Raw genomic sequence first — 21,238 nt, forward strand, 5'->3', positions numbered from 1 at the left:
TAAAGTGAGTTTTCACGAAGATTAAAAGCAACCTGCAAATAAAATATTCTTGATCCAAACATATTTATTTTTGATGCCAGAACAAACTGAATGTTTGGATTTACCTAGAATATGTTTGTTCTTAACGTAGCTTTTTCTGCGTGTGCCATATAAAACGAGATCACCTGGAGTCTCAGACCTGGAGTAATCAAGTAATTGACGTCAAGACAGCCAAATTTGATTTCAAACTTTGCTCGGGTAGACATTTCAATATTGATGTTTATCCGAAAACTTGCCGGATATCGTTCTCCCTTTGTCGGTTGCAGCCCCTAAAGACGCGCACGTGGAACGAGTTTTTTTAATATACGCTTTATTTGGATTCATCTAGTTTACGAATAATACAAGAAAGACATAACAATGTTGCGAAAAGAAGATATTTCATGTTTAATACTTTGCTTACTATTAAGAAATATATACAATTTCCATACCCTTCAAAATAAAAAAAAAGTTATATTACATCACATTTTGTATACTTTTCCTGGGATTAACAAATAATCTCAAATCCTCTTTTTCAACTTCAACGAAATCCCGTAAGTAGGCCGCAGGATCATTTCTCCGATGAACGATTCCTCTTGTCCACCGACCGGTGGCAACACTTCAAAGTGTCGCAATACTTTGCTGGCAACGCTCTTCAGCTCGGCCATCGCAAACTTCTGGCCGATGCAGTTTCTCGGGCCTGCACTGAACGGAATATACCGATAAGGGTTCACCTTTTCCGCGGAAATTTCCGTTTCGAATCTCTCCGGTCGGAACTCCAGCGGATTCTCGAAGTATTCCGGATCACGGCCCATGAAAATCGGCATCACGATCAGGTTGGTTCCAGCCGGGTAGATTTTTCCCTCTGTAAAAAATGCTTGTGAGACGCTGTCTATCAATGTACACATATGTTTTACCAATTTCACTATTTTCCAGAATCTTTCTTCCGAAGAAGGGTACTGAAGGATACAGTCGAAGAGTTTCCTTGATCACCAATTCTAAATAATTCATCTCATTCAACATCGACAGGGTAACCGGTCCGTTCGTACCCTCTCCTATCACACTCTTAACTTCATCGTAAACCTTCTGTTGAATTTCCGGATGCTTGGCCAACCTGTACAGTAGGAAGCTTATGGCCGACGTTGTCGTATCGTGTCCTTCGAACATGAATGTATCCACTTCTTCACGGATTTCCAGATCGGTCAGTGGCCGACCATCGACCGTAGCCTGCAGCAACATATCCAGGAAGGCGATCTTTCGACGTATTCCCAGCTCCGAATTACCATCGACGCTTGCGGTCTTTCCATTGGCGCTGGTCAATTCTAGTCTTCTGGAACGGATCACGCTATCGGTGTAGCCGTGCAAGATTTTCAAAGTTTTATCTTGCTGCTTTTTGTAGGACGACAGGTTGAACAGAAAATCGTATCGTGCGAGAACGTCGTACGTTCGGATGTGTATAATTTGCGTTATTCTACGTAAAAAATACTTATAATTGATAAAATTCATTCGCTGGTTTTCATTGAACTTACTCTTTGACAGCTTGTACATACTCTGAGTCAGAGTGGATCTGTGCATTCACCTTTGTTCCCATAGCAGACTCTGGAAAGATCGAAATTTCACCCAAATGATCAAACTGGTTCCATGAAGCAATCCTTACCACAGATCACATCCAAGGCACAAAGCGTTATCAGTGGAAATACATCGAATGTTTCTCCACTTTTCATGAACGGCGTCAACTTTTCGATCAGGATGTTGCTCTGGCTGTCGAAGATTTCCACAAACTGCTCCAAAATCTTGAAATGGAACGTTGGTGTGATAATCTTTCGATGGAAGTGCCATTTTCGGTAGCTGCTCGTGAGCAATCCATCGCCGAGCCACGGACGGATGAAGTTGTATTCGTCAGATTTTTCAATGAACTTGGGACTGCTTAGGACGCCCTGTAAATAAATGTAACTTGACAAATTGTAACGATCACCACATTCTTCTATGAATAGGAACATAAATTTCTGTGCAAATTTGAAAAACGGTTCCAAGCTATGTTGTACAAAAGTTGTAAAGCAAGCTATCGTTAGATGAAAGGGTGTACGGAATCTAATTGCATCACTTTGAACTACTCGCCAAAAAATAGTCTATCAACCGATTGTCATGAAATTTTCAGGGACTGAAATACAAGCTTTGACTACGTATAACTATTTCACTGTAATTCCTAAATACATCCAAATTCTGAAGTTTTTTTCTTAAATTAACTCATAAGATTTTGTACATGTCCTTAACTAACATTGTTCATCCTGCAATCTATCCCAGCAAAAAAAATAACTATTTTTATTGTCTCAGTCGATTATTTAACTTAATTAAAGTCAACTTTCCCAAAGAAATCATATTGTTGACGCCTCTAACTATTACAAAAATCGAAAACAAAAAATCAAAAAAGTGCTGCGGTGTGAACCAGCCTGAACAATGAGATTGATGCTCTCCCAAAATCTGCCAAATATCAGTCCAAAATTAGATTTCAGCGCTTTTCTTATTTTTTTTTATTTTGTTTTTTTTTTTACTATAGAAGCGACAATACAGAAAGTTTTTAGGAAAGTTTACCTGTATTAGTCGGATAATCCAAAATGTTGACGCTGGAGTTATGAACCAATACGAAATGTTGACGCGAAAGGCCAAATCAACATTTTACGTTCCGTAATGATCAATTTTGGAAGCTTCCGAAGCTCGTGTTTTCATTTCAGACCAGTATCTTTCGATCGGTCGCAATTCTGGTGAATTTGGGGTCAAAGGCTATTATGGATATTATAAAATGTGGAATATGGGGGTGAATGCGCAAGATTTATTTGCACACGTCCTGTTCCTTCGGCTGTATTATCGAAACTACTGGAAATTTCGTAAATAAACTCAAGCAGTTATTCATCACATGCTGAAGCCGTCTTCCACAAAATTTCGTTATAATCAGCCCAGCGGGCGGAATGTTATCGACTTTTGAAGGTGATGCAATTTGATTCCGTACACCCTTTATTGTCTAATATATACATAATAGAGTTAGTTAACATAACTAGAAGATTTGATTACTTCTATCATACACATGCCTCTAATCATTAACCTTCCGGGACTCGCTTACTCCTGGATCACCCATGCAGTCCCGCCCCTCTTGTGAACGACAAGTGAGCTTTTTTCGAAGGTGTTGTACTTTTTACATGCGACCCGAGCAACACACATGTTGTAAATCAGATGATGATACTCATATATGACCAAATTTGGTCATATATGAGTTATTGCAACCAAATTAACGTGAATTGTGCTGCTAGGGGAGTATCGGAAGGTTAAGGATTTCATTCGAAAGTATATTTTCAGTCCTTGGGAAACTGGATCGGACCATGGGCTCGAAAGCTATGGCAGAAATACTATTTTTTTTATAATGAGCATGAGCATGAGCATGAGCATGAGCATTATGACCGCACAATTCGTAGTTGCTACTCCGTGATTGACTGAACTTGCGAAATTGTACAGAGAACACAATGAATGGGGCTTGGGATTAGCTACCCATTCTCAATGTACACGTGTCAGGAGCTCAAATATTTAAAGTCAATAACGGCGCCGGCCACGTCCTCACGGTCATATAGGAATGGAAGGATTGTTAGTCCGACTCTCGTTGCTACTAGAGACCAATCACTTTAATAAAGAAAAAAAAAAAAAAAAAAAAAAAAAATACTAGAGACCGAGTATACCTCTGCATCTCCACGATTGTCTTGGGATAGGATATCGTTTTAGTTACAAAGGATAATTTATCTGGATTCACTTTGGTAAGCGATGCGATCTATGGGATGGGAAATAACACTAATATTTCGGCCGACAGCGCGATCGTTCTGCTGTCCGAAACAAGAGAGATCACGCACTGAACTGATTAATTTTTATTACCGGCCGCGCAATGCATAACACAATATTTCGGCCGACAGCGCGATCGTTTTGCTGTCCGAAACAAGAGAAATCAAGCACTGAACTCGGCAGAAATACTATTTTTTATAATGCACGAAAAATGCAACATTACCGCTAGGTAGATTAACCCGCAAAGCCTGAACGTACGATTCACGCTTTCACTTTGTCACTAAAAAAAATCATAACTTCTACAATTCTCAACCAATTGTGACAATCAACCCCTCGAAACAATCGATTAGATCTCTAGTTTCTGGAAATAGGATAATATTTTGGATTAACCACTTGGGTCCGAAAATATTCCGGGGTGTACGGTTAAAATGGCCATTTTTGATAATTTATGAAGCCTTCCTTGCGACATCTCAAACTTCATGATTATGCAAAACCAGACCAATGGACCTCATGTTTAGGGTTCCTGGACAACTTGAGCATGTTCCGTAATCTTCCAGAAAGATGCCCCCAAAGAAAATGACCATTTTTGATTATTTATAGGGCCTTGCTTGCGACATATCAAACTTCATGATTTTGCAAAACAAGATCAATGGATCTTATTTTGAGGATTTCTGGACAACTTGGACATTAAGGTGGCTCAAAAAACAGGAGCCAAACTCTTAGCCCGTCAACGATACTCGGCTCTTGAGAAGGAAGTAAAACGCTCATGTCAACGGGACAAGCCTGCGTGGGCAGACTCTCTGGCCGCCGCCGCAACCGGGGACATTCGCCTCCTTTACGATATCTCACGACGCTCAAGCGGGGCGAATATGAATGCAACGATTCCTGTGAAAGACGCGAATGATCAGTTATTGACCGACCCAACTGACCAGCTGAAACGCTGGTTCGAGCACTTCGAACAACTTTTTCAAGTGCCAGCCAGGCCACCACCACCTCGGCATGATCTGCCTAGGATCCGACGTAAAGCACGCGTCAATATCAGAGCTCCATCACTGCTAGAGTTTCAAACAGCCATCCAAATCATGAAATCGAATAAAGCCCCAGAGGTCGCATATCAGCCGAGATGCTCAAAGCTGACCCTATGACATCCGCTCAACTACTGCATCGTTTATTTCGTAATATCTGGGACACCGCAACTTTCCCGGTCCACTGGATGCAAGGAATCTTAGTGAAGGTACCCAAAAAGAGTGAGCTGACTGTATGCGATAACTGGCGAGGCATTATGTTGCTGTGTACCGTTCTCAAAGTTCTATGCAAAATTATCCTAGCCTGGATTCAGGAGAAGATCGATGCGCCTCTCCGGCGGCAGCAGACCGGATTCCATGCCGGAAGATCCTGTATGGACCATATTGTCCCTTTACTTGGTATTCATTGACTAAGAAAAAGCTTTCGACCTTCTCAATTACGAGCATGAGTGCTGCACAATGGGATCTTGTCCGACCCTATCTGGGTCGGTGTGATGCAAGGATGTATTGTATATGTATAAGGTATGGATCAAGAAAGCAAGGGCGAGTTTAAGAAATATCTGGAAAAACATGCAGATAAGTGAACGTACCAAAATACGAATTTTCAACTCTAACGTAAAATCTGTGCTGTTATACGCTAGCGAAACATGGTGTGTATCAGTGGAGAACACTCAATGGCTGCAGGTGTTCATCAACAGATACCTGTAGTATATAATTCGGGCCTGATGGCCTCACAACTGGATCTCAAACAACGAGCTCCATCGTCGTTGTCACCAGAGGCCGATAGCAACAGAAATTCGGGATCAGAAGTGGGGCTGGGTCGGCCACACTCTACGTAGGGGCGGAAACGAAATCTGTAAACAAGCATTAGACTGTAACCCAGCGGGACATAGCAGCAGAGGCAGACCCAGAGGCTCATGGCGGCGAAGCCTCAATAAAGAAATAAAAGAAGTCGACCGAAATCTAACCTGGCAACAGGTTTAAGTGATAGCTGGGCAACGCTCAGGATGGAGGTCTTCCAATCGGTCCTTTGCACCACCAGAGGTGTACAGGATAAGTGAGTAAGTAAAACACAATTTCAATTTTTTGATGGGCCGCCCTCTTATTCGGTTCTATTTGATGCCCTGATGCTCTAAACGTTGACCGATTTAGCTGAAATTTTGTCCAGAGCATCAGGACACCAAATAGAACCGAATAAGATGGCGACCTATATATATAAAAAAATGGAAAAAGTTTTTATCAACTAGTTTAAGCTAATCAACTAATCAACTAATTTTATTGGACATGTTCCAAAATCTTCCGAAATAGTGCCCCGGGGAGAAATGGCCATTTTTGATAATTTATGAAGCCTCGTTTGCGACATCTCAAACTTCATGATTTTGCAAAATTTAATTTTGAAAAAGTTACATGTACAACTTGTTCTTCTGGGATCCTGATCCTCCAAGAAGAACGGTTATTTCTATTAGAGACTTTTCATACTTCTAGTGACTTTTCATACTCCATGACTTTACAAATCTAGATCGATGTATCTTTTTTGTGGTTTTGTACAAGTTGGACATGTTCCGGAATTTTCTGGAATTGTAGGCTTCTCAACAAAATTGTTAATTTTGTTCATTTCCGAATCCTCGCATGCAACATGTCAGTCTTTATTGTTTTTGGGCAAGCTGGTCAAGTTACAAAATCATCTGAAAGTCTGGATCTTCAACCAAATAACCTAAAATGTAACCTCAGTAGCCCCGCAATCCGCTGAAGTTCTGTTAAAACTGACAAAAAAAACAAACTGTTCTAACATCCTTTTAAAATTTTTATAAATGGTCTCTGGGAATTCGACAGCTTCATTGATATCTGAGAAGCTTGCAAGTTATTGTGAGGCACGAATACGTATTTGGAAATCCGTTCACTCAATTTGGAATTTGCAACAAGTCAAACTCCATAATTTTGCATATAAGAAAATTAGCAAAATAATGTTTTACTTGTTGTAAAATTGGTTTTATTACTGATGCAACAATGGCCCTTTTTTCACAGGACTTTTTTCCTACTCTGGCGCATGTCCAATATATGTAATAGTCCTCAATTTGGGCTTTTTTGATCTAATTTTTTAATACAAAACATGCAGTTTGACATACCGCACACAGAAAAAAAAAGTAAACAGTGCGTAAAACATGAGACGCAGAAAATTACGCCAGGCCACGCTGAAATGGTACACTTCCCTACAAGTTTGCACTTAAACCTGCACGCAATATCTACGATTCACGTCAAATGTTGTCTACATTTAGGCTGTATCCCGTTCGGAATTACGCCAATAATAGTATTGCGAGAAAAGAGAAAAATTCTAATTTTGCGGAGCAAAGAAGAAGAAGCAGACTGAGTGTCGGAAACTTCAAAATGGCAAGCACTGTACGAAAAGTGTTGATATTTCTTGATATCTCGAATATTCGAGAAATCTAAAATGTTTCAAAATCACATAAATATATGACAAAATGCCTTCAAAGTATCATAAAACTTGTTTAAAAAATATGGCGGCATGTAACACTCGTTTAAAGTTGCATATTCCAGTTGATTTTAATAATCAACATTCACACCGAAAAAATAAACCAAAAATTTTTACCGTGCAACAAGTGATTGACGTTTGTTCCTTTCCGACAGTCGACCGTCGGACCCCGGTTCGAATTTTTCAATCTTCTCGCTGTAATAGCGTTCCATTAATGTGCATGATATTTAGTGTAAATTTCAACGATTTTTTCTATCTGTGTAGGCTAAGGTTCGAAATTAATAAAAAGCGGTTTTTTCTCTGGAGGAACAGTAATTCGGAATATTTCGAAACATGTCAAATATGTCGAATAACCAACAATGTCGTAAGCAAGGCTCTGATTAAAAATGGCCATTTCCCCCCGGGAATCAGTCTCCCGGTTTCGGAACATGTCAAACTTGTCGAGAAGCGCCCAACATTAATTCCATTGTTTGTGCAAAATCATGAGCTTTAGCCATTTTTCCCCGGATGCACCATTCCGGAAGATAACTAAACATGCCTAACTTGTTCAGAAACCCTTAAAACTAGCTACATTGATCTTCTTTTGCAAAACCATGACGTTTGAGATATCTCAAGCAAGGCTTCGTAAAGGCTGCTGGAGACCCCTTTACCTGGTTTTGTCATATTGTGATATTGGTAAAAACTTTAACAGAACAAACCCATTTGATTTTCATTTCTTCTCGTTCATTCAATAGAATAAATATGAATATTATGAGATGAAAAATATGAACAGTAAACCCACTCTGCCAACAATAATAGTACAAACATGATATTCCTATCATGTTCGTCTTCAACGTGTTGATGACTAGTCACTTAGCCTCGATCTCCAGTCTACAAGCTTCATATTCTCAAATATTCGTGCCCAATTATAAATGACGTCAGTGATACCGAGTAGCTGAGTTGTCAGTTCAACTGACATTGGGAAAATCGTATCACTAGTGCCAATCCGTGCCCTTTATTATCCAAAATAGCAAGGATTTATTACCTTTTATATACTCGGAAGCCCGATATTAAGGACAAAGGAACTCGACTCCAAAAACGCAATGCAGGATTGATACGACCATCAACACATCACTCTCTCCTGCTCTTTGGCTCGGGTAAAGAATAATTCACTATACCTTTATAGAAATCGATCATGGCAACTGATACACTCTCATTATCCACATCCTATGATTAGTCAAACTTTATTTCTATCGTCCATTGTTGATGGCATGTATCGATAATCGAACCTCGTTATTTTTCCCACTTTTCAACTCGATAATTGAAATGCTTGTCTTTTTCCAGGAATCCTAAACTATCAACTAACAAAAATATCACAGAAAATTGGACTTATTGACATGTGATGAAAAACTATATTCAGTCTCGGTACAGGCAGGCTATCATTAGGCTCGTGTCGCTGAATGTGACGCTCTATAATTACTCTACTATAACTGTCCGGTGTGCAAGTCATGTCGACATAAATAAATAAAAAGCCTCTTTCCTTCATGACCTCGATGTCTTCTCCCAGCTTAAATGTATATTATTTTGTTCAAAAGGAGTTTTTTGCCTTTTTACACTCAAGAGGGCTGACAAAAACATACAAGAGGCCATATGTTATAAAGATAAAATTGTACAAATCAAAACACCCTTTACCCACTATTATAACCAGGTACCGGAAAAATCGTACACTCAACGTGCTCCACTTGATTGCAATTCATTCATGGTTCGTCAATTCGGCATAGAGCAATCAGTGGTGTGAGAATGAAGCAAGCACTCCATACGCTCATTGTAGTAAAGATGAACCTAAAGGATTATTCAATTGATGATCGACTTATTGGGAATAAAACAATAATGAATTAGTCTAAGACAAAACCTACTCTTCGAATTAATTCATTTATTCATTTCAGTAAGAATCTTTTCCGTATGTTATGTTGCTTGTTATTGTTGTTATTTCATCTGAGTAAACGGTAGGTGGGGAGAGAACAGGCACAATATATTTTACAATGGTTGCGGAGGGAGCTGGTGCTGATTAGGGTGGTCGGTATTGGCCATTTTTGAAATAGGTCTCCGGGCCTTCGTTCATTTTTGGTGTAATCCTATAGCCTTTCGGTACAACTTTGTTGTATGAGAAACCTTATATAATATCTTGAAGACATTTTCGAGTTGAGTTTGTTATTAATTGCTTTTATAATTTTTGAAATTTAAAATAAATCTTCAATAATGAATAGAAAATTAGTTAAAGCTTTTAGAATGTCCTTACTTGTCATAAGAGACGTTATCCCAAGTAACATTTTGAGTTTTATGATACTCCATTAGCAGTTTAGGTTTAGGAGAGAAAATTTCCCAAATCAACAATAAAACCAATAAGTACTCTAAAGACTCCTGATGACCACTACAAGAGATGACAAAGTAGACCACTTTTTAGAACGTCTTCAAAGGAATTGCAAGCCTGATCATAAGAGTGGCATAAAACGGGTGTTAGCATCTGTTATTGAAAAAAGAAAGGGAATTTGTTTGAGTGAGATTAGACCTATGCTCCCAATGGATTTAAACGCTCGACTCTCGTATGAATATCCAACATCGTAACACCTCGCCCAATGTTACACAATTGAACCAAAAATAATGCGCCAGAGTTCGTTCGCGAACTAGAACTTTGCTGTGGTTTTCTGGTAAAAACATATGAAACAAGTAAGGCAAGGTGATCGGTTGTCGGCACCCCTCTGTTTTTGGCTCACATCTCTTCGTATAATTGCACAATATGGTGCTATTTGCTTGCCAATGGAAACCTTAAAGCATAAGCTAATAACAATAAGGAGATTTGATCTAATGCACCTATGGGACAATTTTTTTAAAAAAATTTGCTAAATGTTGATTCATGATATACAAAAATGGTAACTTGAATTAGAAACATCGTACTTAATAACTGTGCAAGTGCTGAATGAACACCAAGCTCCGAGGAGGCAATGTCCCAGTGGGGGATGTAATGCCACTTGAAGTCACCAAATATGTGACGACAATCGCTATGCGCCCAGGTGATCCTGCTTACGGTTGTGATTGACAGAAATTAGTATCATTACTATTCGACGAATGGTTAACTGACAATCTCATTCATACCCATTATTATTGACGACATCACAAATGTCGGGAGCATCAACAAGCTCCGTTATCACCGTACCGTGATCAATAGACTGATTCAAATTTTGACTTTTTCGCTCCCCTGTGCTTAAACGATTACATTTGCTATTTTAACAATCATCCTAAATTTTTAGCCAATTTGGTTGTGATTTGAGTGAGCACGCGCAATATGAAGTTTGTATGAAAATCAATATGAAAACAGTAACTTTTGGGCAAAACGCTCCACAACGCTTCCCAATAAGCTTCAAAAACTTATGAATACATTGGCTACATAGCAAATTTAGCAAGGAAGGAGCTCATCTTTGTTGGGAAACGGTTTGATGCTTACAAAAAAAGTTATTAAGGAAACACTGAATCGTTGGAAATTCAATTTAACACGTAAAAGAATAACATCAATATCAATAATGAGTATTTTTGTTTTATACATAACTTTGCTTACAAAAGTCAAATCGCTTCGCAACAACAACTGTCTTTCAGCTTAGAAAGTGTTCTATCAAGTCGACGTGTTGCTTATATTCAAATAGTTCATGGGCCACCTCACGGAACGATCTTTTACATCAATGTCGATTTCCATAGTAATTTTCATACAAACTTCAAATGACGTGTGCACAATCAAATTACATCCAAATCAGCTAAAAATTTAGGAGGTTTATTTGAGTGGCAAATGCAATCGTTTAAGCATCGGGGTGCAAAAAAGTCAAAATTTGAATCACTCTAGTGATCAATCCTGGTGACATTCTGTCTGATACTATTTTTCGTGTGATTGGAAGCCTAGTTCACTTTTTGGTACTAATTTTTGTGATTATCATGAAATCAGGTCTTCGGTTCTTGTACTAAGCTACTTTGTCTAAGTACAAACAAGCGAGTCTAAAGATTTGGACAAATAATAAATATGAATCAAATTTTCCTGGCGGAGCAATAAAAGTAATATTTTCTCCAAAATATCACACATAGATGAACCAATTTAGCTGAGCGATAAAAATAATAATTTAACCAAAATATCACACATAGATGAACTTCTCGTTCTAAAGTGTGTCAAGAAGTTATGTAAATCCGATAATACAATCATTGTTTGCAATCCGCTGATCACCAGTTGATTTCACAAGACCGTCTTTTCATGCACTGTAATCTATTTGTGTTTCTGTGTCACTGTCACTGATTGACATTCACGTTATTATATGTTTATAATCTACGCAAGAAAAGCATTCAAATGCATCACCAAACATAAACATAAATAAACCATCGCAAATATTTTAGTAAGGTGTCACCATGATTACACTTCACCCTATTAGCCCTTCAACCGGTTAACCACCTGCGCACCTGTCCGATAAGTTTAATTACCAGTTCGTCTTGTTCAATTTAAACGATCCGGGTGTTATGACCAATCCACACTAACTCAGACCGTTTAAGGGCAAATTATTCAGAATCTAAACATGTCCGTCACAATAGCCGATCATGTCTCTACTGATTTTAATCCCGTTTGCTGCAATGCCACAAAAGTGAAACAAAAAGTTCTCTGTTGTCCGTAGAGTCAGTTACAGTTGTTTTGAATTCTGTACCGTTTAACCTTAAATACACGTGATTTGCTTCGCATTGTTTTGTTGCCATAAAACATATAGCACTATACATGCAGTGCAGAGTGGTTAGCAGCCGAAGCCCAGCGCAACGCAACGGGGTGATAATTACCTCGGCGACCTTAGCATCCGTTACAATGATCAGCAGATCGGGCCCCAGCCAGAGGCGGAAGCATTTCCCCGCCTCGCGTACCGTCCGCTCGATGGTGAGGAAAAAATCTGTAATGGAACAACAACAGAAACAAAACAGCGTTGTAAGTGTAGCTTAAGTGCTGAAGTGTGTTTTTTCATTAATCTCAAATTACTATTTGATCTGAAGACATGGATTTAAATGACTGAAATCCAAAATTTGGAGCACATCAATGCGTATGTGTCATATGTGAGTGTGTACTTTTATAGACATATTTTTTAGAATCTTACAACAATCAATACATATAACAAGATTATAAAAATATGTGTACAAATATCTGGATCCAAAATGGCTTTATTAGACAAAGTGAATTGGAATATTAGCGCTAATATTAGTATAATCAAATTCATTGCAATATAAGAATGAATATATTTATAATTTTAGCCGACCACACGTATTTACATATTCGAAACGTATAACCCCTGAAAATACAGTGTTTTCCTCCCAGAGCTACTGTGAAATTTTCATCCAAATCCGTTAAGGTGACTCGGGGAGGCACTACACACCGTGTAATTTTTCGTATCTTTTGTCTCTTTCTAGCATTATCACCTCGTAATTTTGGAGCGGCGTACTTCGGTTTCTAGTTGTTTGATGTAACTGTAAAAGTATCAGCATGTAGATTGCGAAAAAGCACGCGCCGGTGATGCCTTTTTCAAAATCATATTTGTTGTAGAAAAAAAGTTAAGCATTCAATGATGAAAATAATGACGATTTGATGATTGTTCGTGCTTCCCGTGTCACCTTAAGTCCAAGTTAAGTCCATGAAGTTAATATGGGAAAAATCGACTAAATATATGGGAAAAATGCATACTTTCCATTCTTTAACGTCTAGTAGTCATTCAATCCCGCTCATTACATTTTATATTATAACGAAGATGCCCCCGAAAACCACGAGTGATTTTGTAAAAAACAAAGTTATGATATGCAGAGTAAAAGTTGTTTTTTTTAGCTGGGGCGAAACGCGCCATCTAGCTATTTTGTGTACATGCATAATCCATAGGATCGATGTCCTACGATTTACTTCATTTGTTTTGATACTAGTTTTAAAATAGACTGAAATTAATGACAATGGGGTCACCACCTTCTCCGATCGACTTTGTATGCGAATAATTTTGGATGGTGCGTTTCACCTTAGGGGAGTAAATTATTTCTATTGACTTTTTTTTATCTAGATAAAACATGATCGTAATCGACTGATTTATGTTCTAGCAGGAATGGATTTTTCGATATGCAGTCTTTGAAAGTAAATTGAATGATTTAATTTAATCATCACCAACATTTCGGTGTTGGATTTACACCTTCTTCAGAGCTTGATTCTAAAATTTGTTATCGGAAATCGTCGATCTGATTTCCGATTTCTGACAACGAATTTTGTAATCAAGCCCCGAAGAAGGTGTTAAACCAGCACCGAAACGTCGGTGATGATTAAATAGAAATCATTCAGCAGGAAAAATCCATCCTCTAGGTATAAGTTGTTTATGTTTTGCCTCTTCGTAACAATGTAGAGTCAGTAAATGTCACTATTGAGCGGAATTGAATTACTACAACGCCACCTAGAGGCAAAAGTGTGGAAAGTATGCATTTTCCCATATATTTAGTCGATTTTCCCATATAAACTTTATGCTTGTTGAGCACCCACTTAGACTTGACGAATCTAGCTGACATTTTCACAGTAGCTTCTGGGAGTAAAAAACTTTATCTTCAAGGGGTACACGTCTTGGTACATATCTGAAAAACAATTAGTTGAAATGTCATTAACTTGTATGTAGGTACTAAGAGCCACTACGTAGATTATAAGAATAAAATGCAATATGGAATATGACATTTGAATTACCCAATATCTGCAAAATAAAAACTACTATTATTTTGAACAATTTGACGCGTGATTAGAAAAAAATGATACTAAACTTATGAAAACTTCGACATATTTGTAGTTTACTGCAAAAAGTCAGCCCAATCGATTGTTGGAGAACAAACCCGGGTAGAGGTGAATAACAAACAAATAACATAATAATAACAATTTTTGCTATGATATCAGATTTAGTTATTCTTATGTTATTCATAAATAACATAAAATAGCATCCCAACAACAAGTTTTGTTATAATAGTAAAATTAGTTATTTATATGTTATTGTCAGAAAGAGAAGAACTACAAATGAAGAACACATTTTGAAATCATAGCAAAGTTTGTTATTCATTTATTATTTGCATTTTCAACATGTCAATAATAACTCATTTTGATATTTTCTTTTCTTCAAATATTTTGCTATTGGTTTGTTATTATAATAGCAAAATGAGTTATTTATGAGTTATTTGCTAGAGCGATATCTGTTATTATTTTTGCTATTTTAGCAACTATATCAAACAAACTAATATCAGATTTTGCTATTCAGTTATTCATATATTAATAGTAAAATTTGATATTATTTTGCTGTTTCCTTCTACCCGGGAAGTTACAGCTTGTCAAAGTTGGGCATTTTGTGTGAAAAACGGTCTCCGCTTCTATTATTCTGAACGCAGGTGTACATAAATGAAATGGTATGTGTTCGTATCAGCATAACTCGAGAATGGCTAGATGGATTCTCTTCATTCCTTCAGCAGATGTACGTTCGTTATAGTTTCCGACGGGTTTATATGACATTTCCTCATGCAAAAATTACGAGTACCCAGTGGCGTAGCCAGAAAATTGGTCCGGGGGGGGGGGGGGGGGGGTTTCTGAACATTTTTTTTTTTTTGAAAAAAAAAAATTTCTTCCAAAAATTTAGTCTCTGGGGGGGGGGGTTTTATGCCCAAAACCACCCCCGTGGCTACGCCACTGCGAGTACCTAAAGGTAAGGCGAGGTGCTCAGCGGGCAAGATGGATTAATCAGGTGGAAGATGACTTGCGGACCCTCCGTAGACTACGTGGTTGGCGACGTGTAGCCATGGACCGAGCCGAATGGAGAAGACTCTTATATACCGCACAGGCCACTTCGGCCTTAGTCTGAATAAATAAATAGAGGTAAGTAAATCGTTAAAAACAAAAATATAGATTCGTGTGGAAGTTTTGCATGGACAGTTCACTACGCGCATTTCGGCCTACTACGCAGGACAACGTCTGCTGGGCCAACTGGTTCCATATGAAATTTCTTTCAGCAACGCACAACTGTCATTTTTGTTGTTTCACGCATGCTGCGACGCAGCAAACCTAAATCAACAAAAATGACAGTTGTGCGCCGCCTCCGTATCGAGTGGTGTGCCCCCGAAAACGCGAAAAAAACTTTGAAACTTGGATTCCGTAAGGAGTGACCTTAATCGAAACTACACCCAATATTTTTTTTACACGGTTGTTATTCTTCAATTTGCCGGTCAACCTGATTTTTCACAGCTTTTTAAATACCACCCGAATTTTCTTTGATTTTTTGTGATTTTTTCATAGGGTTAACTCATAGTCGTAATCAACTAAAACCCACCCGTGTAAAAAAAGAACCGGGTCTACTATTACTAGGGTAACCGTCCCCTTAGTGGAGGTAGCACCAATAGTGGAGGTAGTGGGGTTTATATGAATTTTTACACTTTACGATGATTTCAGTTGATGCTTCCTTCTATAACTATGCTGTTGAATCCAACTTACCCTAAGGTTCAGCTTGAAAACTATTGAAAACATTGATATTCCTTAATAAAATTGATTCCCTTGTACCTATTATGGACCAACTGTACCAATAGTGGTGAGTCTCATAAGAAATCACTGAATAGCACCACTTTGGTGTGTGTGTGTGTGTGTGTGTGTGTGTGTGTGTGTGTGTGTGTGTGTGTGTGTGTGTGTGTGTGTGTGTGTGTGTGTGTGTGTGTGTGTGTGTGTGTGTGTGTGTGTGTGTGTATGCGTGTATCTTCAATCTAACCCCCACTGTCCGGCAGTGGTATTATGGAAGAAAGCTGTCTTTAATAAAGTCAGCTTTAGCCCGGGAGTTAGAAGGTGTTAGCTCTACTGCAGCTCTAGTGACCCATTTCAGACTACCTGGTAACTCACGTCCAGTCCGAGGTCACTTTCACTTGCAATAAGCCCCGCCTGTTTATGCTACCATTATCAATTGGATAATGGATCCATTAACAAACTTCCGGATTTTTAAATCCAGCGCGTATTTAGTTTTGGAATCATATAAAAACATATTGAAACAATCTCACCAAATTGATCAAATTCCCGATAAATGAACTGAGAAAGAAAATACCACAACTAGTGTCCACTAAAAAGTCACTACTCTTCCAACGCTATTCCGAGCAATTCGTTGTCGATCCATATTTTCCTGTTATTATCACACATTCAAACATATTTTCACCAAATACATCCGCGTATACAAACTACACCAACGATTTCGCGCGAATACACTTGAGTAAATGTCACCAAATCTCAAACTTCAGATAACTTAAACTTTTTTCTTCTAGTACATATGCAAAATATATACATCAGCCGAATCTATTTCTTGCGGAAACGATAAAAAACGTGACAGCAAATTTAAAAGCAACCATGCGCGCGCATGGCTTGCAGAGATCCTCTCACTGAATAGCACCACTTTGGGACCCAAAATTAATTTTAACCACCACTAAAGGAACAGTATAACCATAATGGTGCAAGCAATTTGTGATAGTTGTTGATGTTAAATAACATCAATCTAATTTTTGTAAGCAAATTTATTAGTTTATCTATTAGCCAAGGAAGGGGTTATATGCCCCATCTACAAGAAAGGCGACAAACTGGAGTGTGAGAACTTTCGAGCGATCACCATCCTTAATGCCGCCTACAAAGTGATATCCCAGATCATCTTCCGTCGTCTGTCACCATTAGTGAACGAGTTCGTGGGAAGTTATCAAGCCGGCTTCGTTGACGGCCGCTCGACAACGGACCAGATCTTTACTGTACGGCAAATCCTTCAAAAATGCCGTGAATACCAGGTCCCAACGCACCATCTGTTCGTTGATTTCAAGGCGGCATACGACAGTATAGACCGCGTAGAGCTATGGAAAATTATGGACGAGAACAGCTTCCCTGGAAAGCTTACCAGACTGATCAAAGCAACGGTGGATGGTGTGCAAAACTGTGTGAAGATCTCGGGCGACCACTCCAGTTCGTTCGAATCGCGCCGGGGACTAAGACAAGGTGATGGACTTTCGTGCCTGTTGTTCAACATTGCGCTAGAAGGTGTCATGCGGAGAGCCGGGTGTAACAGCCGGGGAACGATTTTCAACAGATCCAGTCAATTTATTTGCTTCGCGGATGACATGGACATTGTCGGCCGAACATTTGCAAAGGTGGCAGAACTGTACACCCGCCTGAAACGTGAAGCAACAAAAGTTGGACTGGTGGTGAATGCGTCAAAGACAAAGTACATGCTTGTGGGCGGAACCGAGCGCGACAGGGCCCGCCTGGGAAGCAGTGTTACGATAGACGGGGATACCTTCGAAGTGGTCGAGGAATTCGTCTACCTCGGATCCTTGCTAACGGCTGACAACAACGTTAGTCGTGAAATACGAAGGCGCATCATCTGTGGAAGTCGGGCCTACTACGGGCTCCAGAAGAAACTGCGGTCGAAAAAGATTCGCCACCGCACCAAATGTGTCATGTACAAGACGTTAATAAGACCGGTAGTCCGGCGTCCTCTACGGACATGAAACATGGACAATGCTCGAGGAGGACTTGCAAGCACTCGGAGTATTCGAGAGACGGGTGCTTAGGACCATCTTTGGCGGTGTACAAGAAGACGGTGTGTGGCGGCGAAGAATGAACCATGAGCTCGCCCAGCTCTACGGCGAACCCAGTATCCAGAAGGTAGCTAAAGCCGGAAGGGTACGATGGGCAGAGCATGTTGCAAGAATGCCGGACAGCAACCCTGCAAAGATGGTGTTCGCTTCCGATCCGGCAGGTACGAGACGACGTGGAGCGCAGCGAGCGAGATGGGCAGACCAGGTGCAGAACGACTTGGCGAGCGTGGGGCGTATTCGAGGATGGAGAGATGCGGCCTCGAACCGTGTATTGTGGCGTCAAATTGTTGATTCAGTGTTATCTGTATAGATGTAGACTAAATAAATGAATGAATGAATGAATTAGCCAAGGTGTAAAAGCTGTAAATTTCGCATAATCTTCATTTTTTTAAATATTTTATTCATTGGTCCTACTAATAGGAGAAGGGTCGTTTGGCCGAAACCCATTCGGCCGAAAGCCATTTGGCCGAATGCCACTAGGCTAAAAGTTATTTGGCCGAATATAACATTTGGCCGAATATAACATTTGGCAGAACAGACCATTAGGCCGAAAGTCATTTGGCCGAATGGGTCATTTGGCTGAAAGGGTCATTTGGCCTGAAAGGTCGTTTGGCCGAAAGGGTCGTTTAGCCGAAAAGGTCGTTTGGCCGAGAGGGTCTGTTGGCCGAAAGAGTCGTTTGACTGAAATGGTCATAAGGCCGAAAGGGTCATTTGGCCGAATAAGACACTTGGCCAAATAGGTCATTTGAAAAATGAGAAATTAGGAGCAAGAAGAGAGGCGTCTCATTTATCACATCTCACTGTGAAAAGTGCGAAGTGGGTAGTGAAACGTCTCACTATTCATTTCACGCTTCTCACTTTTCAAAGTGAGAAGAGAAAAATGAAGTTTGAGAAGTGAGACGTTTCACTTCTCATTCCTAATCTCTCACATTTCAAATGAACTATTTGACCAAATGACCTATTCAGCCAAATGTCCTATTCGGCCAAACGACCCTTTCGGCCAAATGACCTAATAGGTTTCGGGAATGGGTTACGGCCAAACCTAATATCTCCACTATTGGTACCGTTACCCTATATATATTTTTTTGATTGATCACGCAAACACTCATGCGAGGGCAATCATTCTAGCTCGTATTGCATCAGCCTCGTAGATCTTGTGTATCAATGCTCCTTAAAGATATATTTATTATATCTTTAAGGCTCCAGCAGACCTAAGCGATTTCATCGTTGAAATTATATCGTTGGGTCGCTGCAAGCAATGTTCCAGACAAAGATTGTCTCGTCCCGTGTGTTTTTTTTTGTCTTTATTAGCGATACTTTCAGCCCTAGGCTGGCTCGTCTCGTAGAGTCTCCCGTGTTTCAGGGAACCTCTAATCTTTAATTTCTGTTAACATAAGTGCTGTACTGTAGGTAGGGAATTAAAACTGCTCCTGGACTTCATCTCATAGCTCCAGTGTTCATTCCATCAAAAACAAACCAATGGAAAAAAAATGATTTGTTTCTTATTTTATGATTTTTCCAGTGGTAATCTCGTATGTTTGAAATAATAAGCGAATCATTCTCAAGCAATGGAATATTCCCGACACTGGAACCATACAATTAAAGTTTGAAAACGCGCGAAAGACTTCCAATTATTGTCATCATGCACATGCACATTGGCGAACAGACGATTTTGGAAGGGCTAAGATGAAATTGAAACGTGAATTAATTTACCTGATAGTGCCTTCCTCGTTATTATGCAAAGCACCAACTTTTGTTGGTTCGGTGCACCATTTTCTTCATAACATTTAAACGCAATGGCCGATCGTGATTGAATTCAATAGGCTCACAGGAGCCACGCACCTCCACACATATCGACGCACTATCGATGCCAAAAACAGCGAAATGAATAAGTGTTCTTCATCACAATTTAAATTTAAATAGTTATTTTTTGGGAAGGAGATCATTGTGGTAAATAACTTGTTTTGTAAATTTTGTAACGTAGTCCGTAGAAATTATAAGAAAACAACGAAAAAACATTTTGCATGGCGTTATTGTCTCTCGTTTTGGTATCAATAGTGCGTAGATACGCATGGAGACGCTTGGTACATCGTTAATGTCGTTGTGGCGTTTTGCCTCTTCTTCTTCATTGGCATTACATCCCCCACTGGGACATTGCCGCCTCGCAGCTTTGTGTTCATTAAGCACTTCCACAGTTATTAACTGCGAGGTTTTTCTTTCTGCGAGCCAAGCTACCATTTCTGCATTCGTATATCATGAGGCTAACACGATGATACTTTTATGCCCGGAGAAGAAGAGACAATTTACAAACCGAAAATTGCTTAGACCGGCACCGGGAATCGAATCCAGCCACCCTCAGCATGGTCTTGCTTTGTAGCCGCGCATCTTACCGCTCGGCTAAGGAGGCCCCATGACGTTTTGTCTCGTAAAATCTTTAGATGCTTCATCCGAACCTGGAAGATGGAGTTTCTACTCCTTCCTGTCTGCTGTTTCAATACTTTTTTCCTATTATACCTATTTACATAAGCTTAGGCCGTGGTTTGGATCAAAAGGACAAAGACAATATCGGTAGACTATTTTGTTGTTTTTTACGTTTTTCTGCGACAATTACTCTTCTTCCACATGTGGTATCCCGCAAAGGTTTCGGGCCGCGTGCCGCGATGTACAGAGATAAGGATGGGAGAATCTTGACTGACAAACGTATGGCGATCGAAAGGTGGGAGCAACACTTCGCAGAACACCGAAATGACACTAAGGCAGTGAAGGTCAAGGCAGCGCAGGAGTTCAGTAGACGATGGTAACCAACCAGCCCCCATTTTAACAGAAGTTGAAGATGCCTTCCAACAACTCAAGCACAATAAAGCAGCTGTTAATGGTGGTGTCGAATCTGAACTCATCAAGATAGGCTCGAAAAAGCTGGCCAATTGTCTTCCCAGTCAACACAAAATTGTATATGATGCAACATAAGATACTAAAGTGGATGCACATATAGTTTGGGGAAATCCGTATATCGCTCATCTCCTGTGCATCTTATGTGACATTATAAACGATCCTGTGTTGACCACAATGGCTGATATTCAGAATCTTGGAAACAGAACAACTACCAGAGGAGTGGAAGGAAGGAGTCGTACATGGTCGAGCGATTACCATCCTAAATGTCGCCTACGTGATATCCCAAATCATCTTCCGCCGTCTGTCACCAAAAGTAACTGTAGGGCAAATCGTCCAGAAA

The 21,238-nt window shown here is 39.6% G+C and overlaps 1 protein-coding gene across 2 annotated transcripts in view; it reads right to left on the reverse strand.

The window, feature by feature from the left end:
- Positions 1 to 332: 332 nt before the first annotated feature.
- Positions 333 to 21,238, reverse strand: part of LOC134219506 (cytochrome P450 4d1-like) — a 32,955-nt gene continuing 12,049 nt past the window's right edge. Inside the window, exons 2-6 of one of the 2 annotated variants that reach the window (XM_062698249.1) lie at positions 12,193 to 12,299; positions 1,673 to 1,952; positions 1,545 to 1,614; positions 933 to 1,486; positions 333 to 880 (exon numbers count right to left, since the gene is read on the reverse strand). In XM_062698249.1, the coding sequence (XP_062554233.1) occupies positions 537 to 880; positions 933 to 1,486; positions 1,545 to 1,614; positions 1,673 to 1,952; positions 12,193 to 12,299 (1,355 nt within the window). In that variant the 3' untranslated portion in view covers positions 333 to 536. The remainder of the gene's footprint in view (positions 881 to 932; positions 1,487 to 1,544; positions 1,615 to 1,672; positions 1,953 to 12,192; positions 12,300 to 21,238) is intronic. The other variant, XM_062698250.1, reaches the window with a different exon arrangement.

This window comes from Armigeres subalbatus, chromosome 3, assembly GCF_024139115.2.
Source record: "Armigeres subalbatus isolate Guangzhou_Male chromosome 3, GZ_Asu_2, whole genome shotgun sequence".
Classification (NCBI taxonomy): domain Eukaryota; kingdom Metazoa; phylum Arthropoda; class Insecta; order Diptera; family Culicidae; genus Armigeres; species Armigeres subalbatus.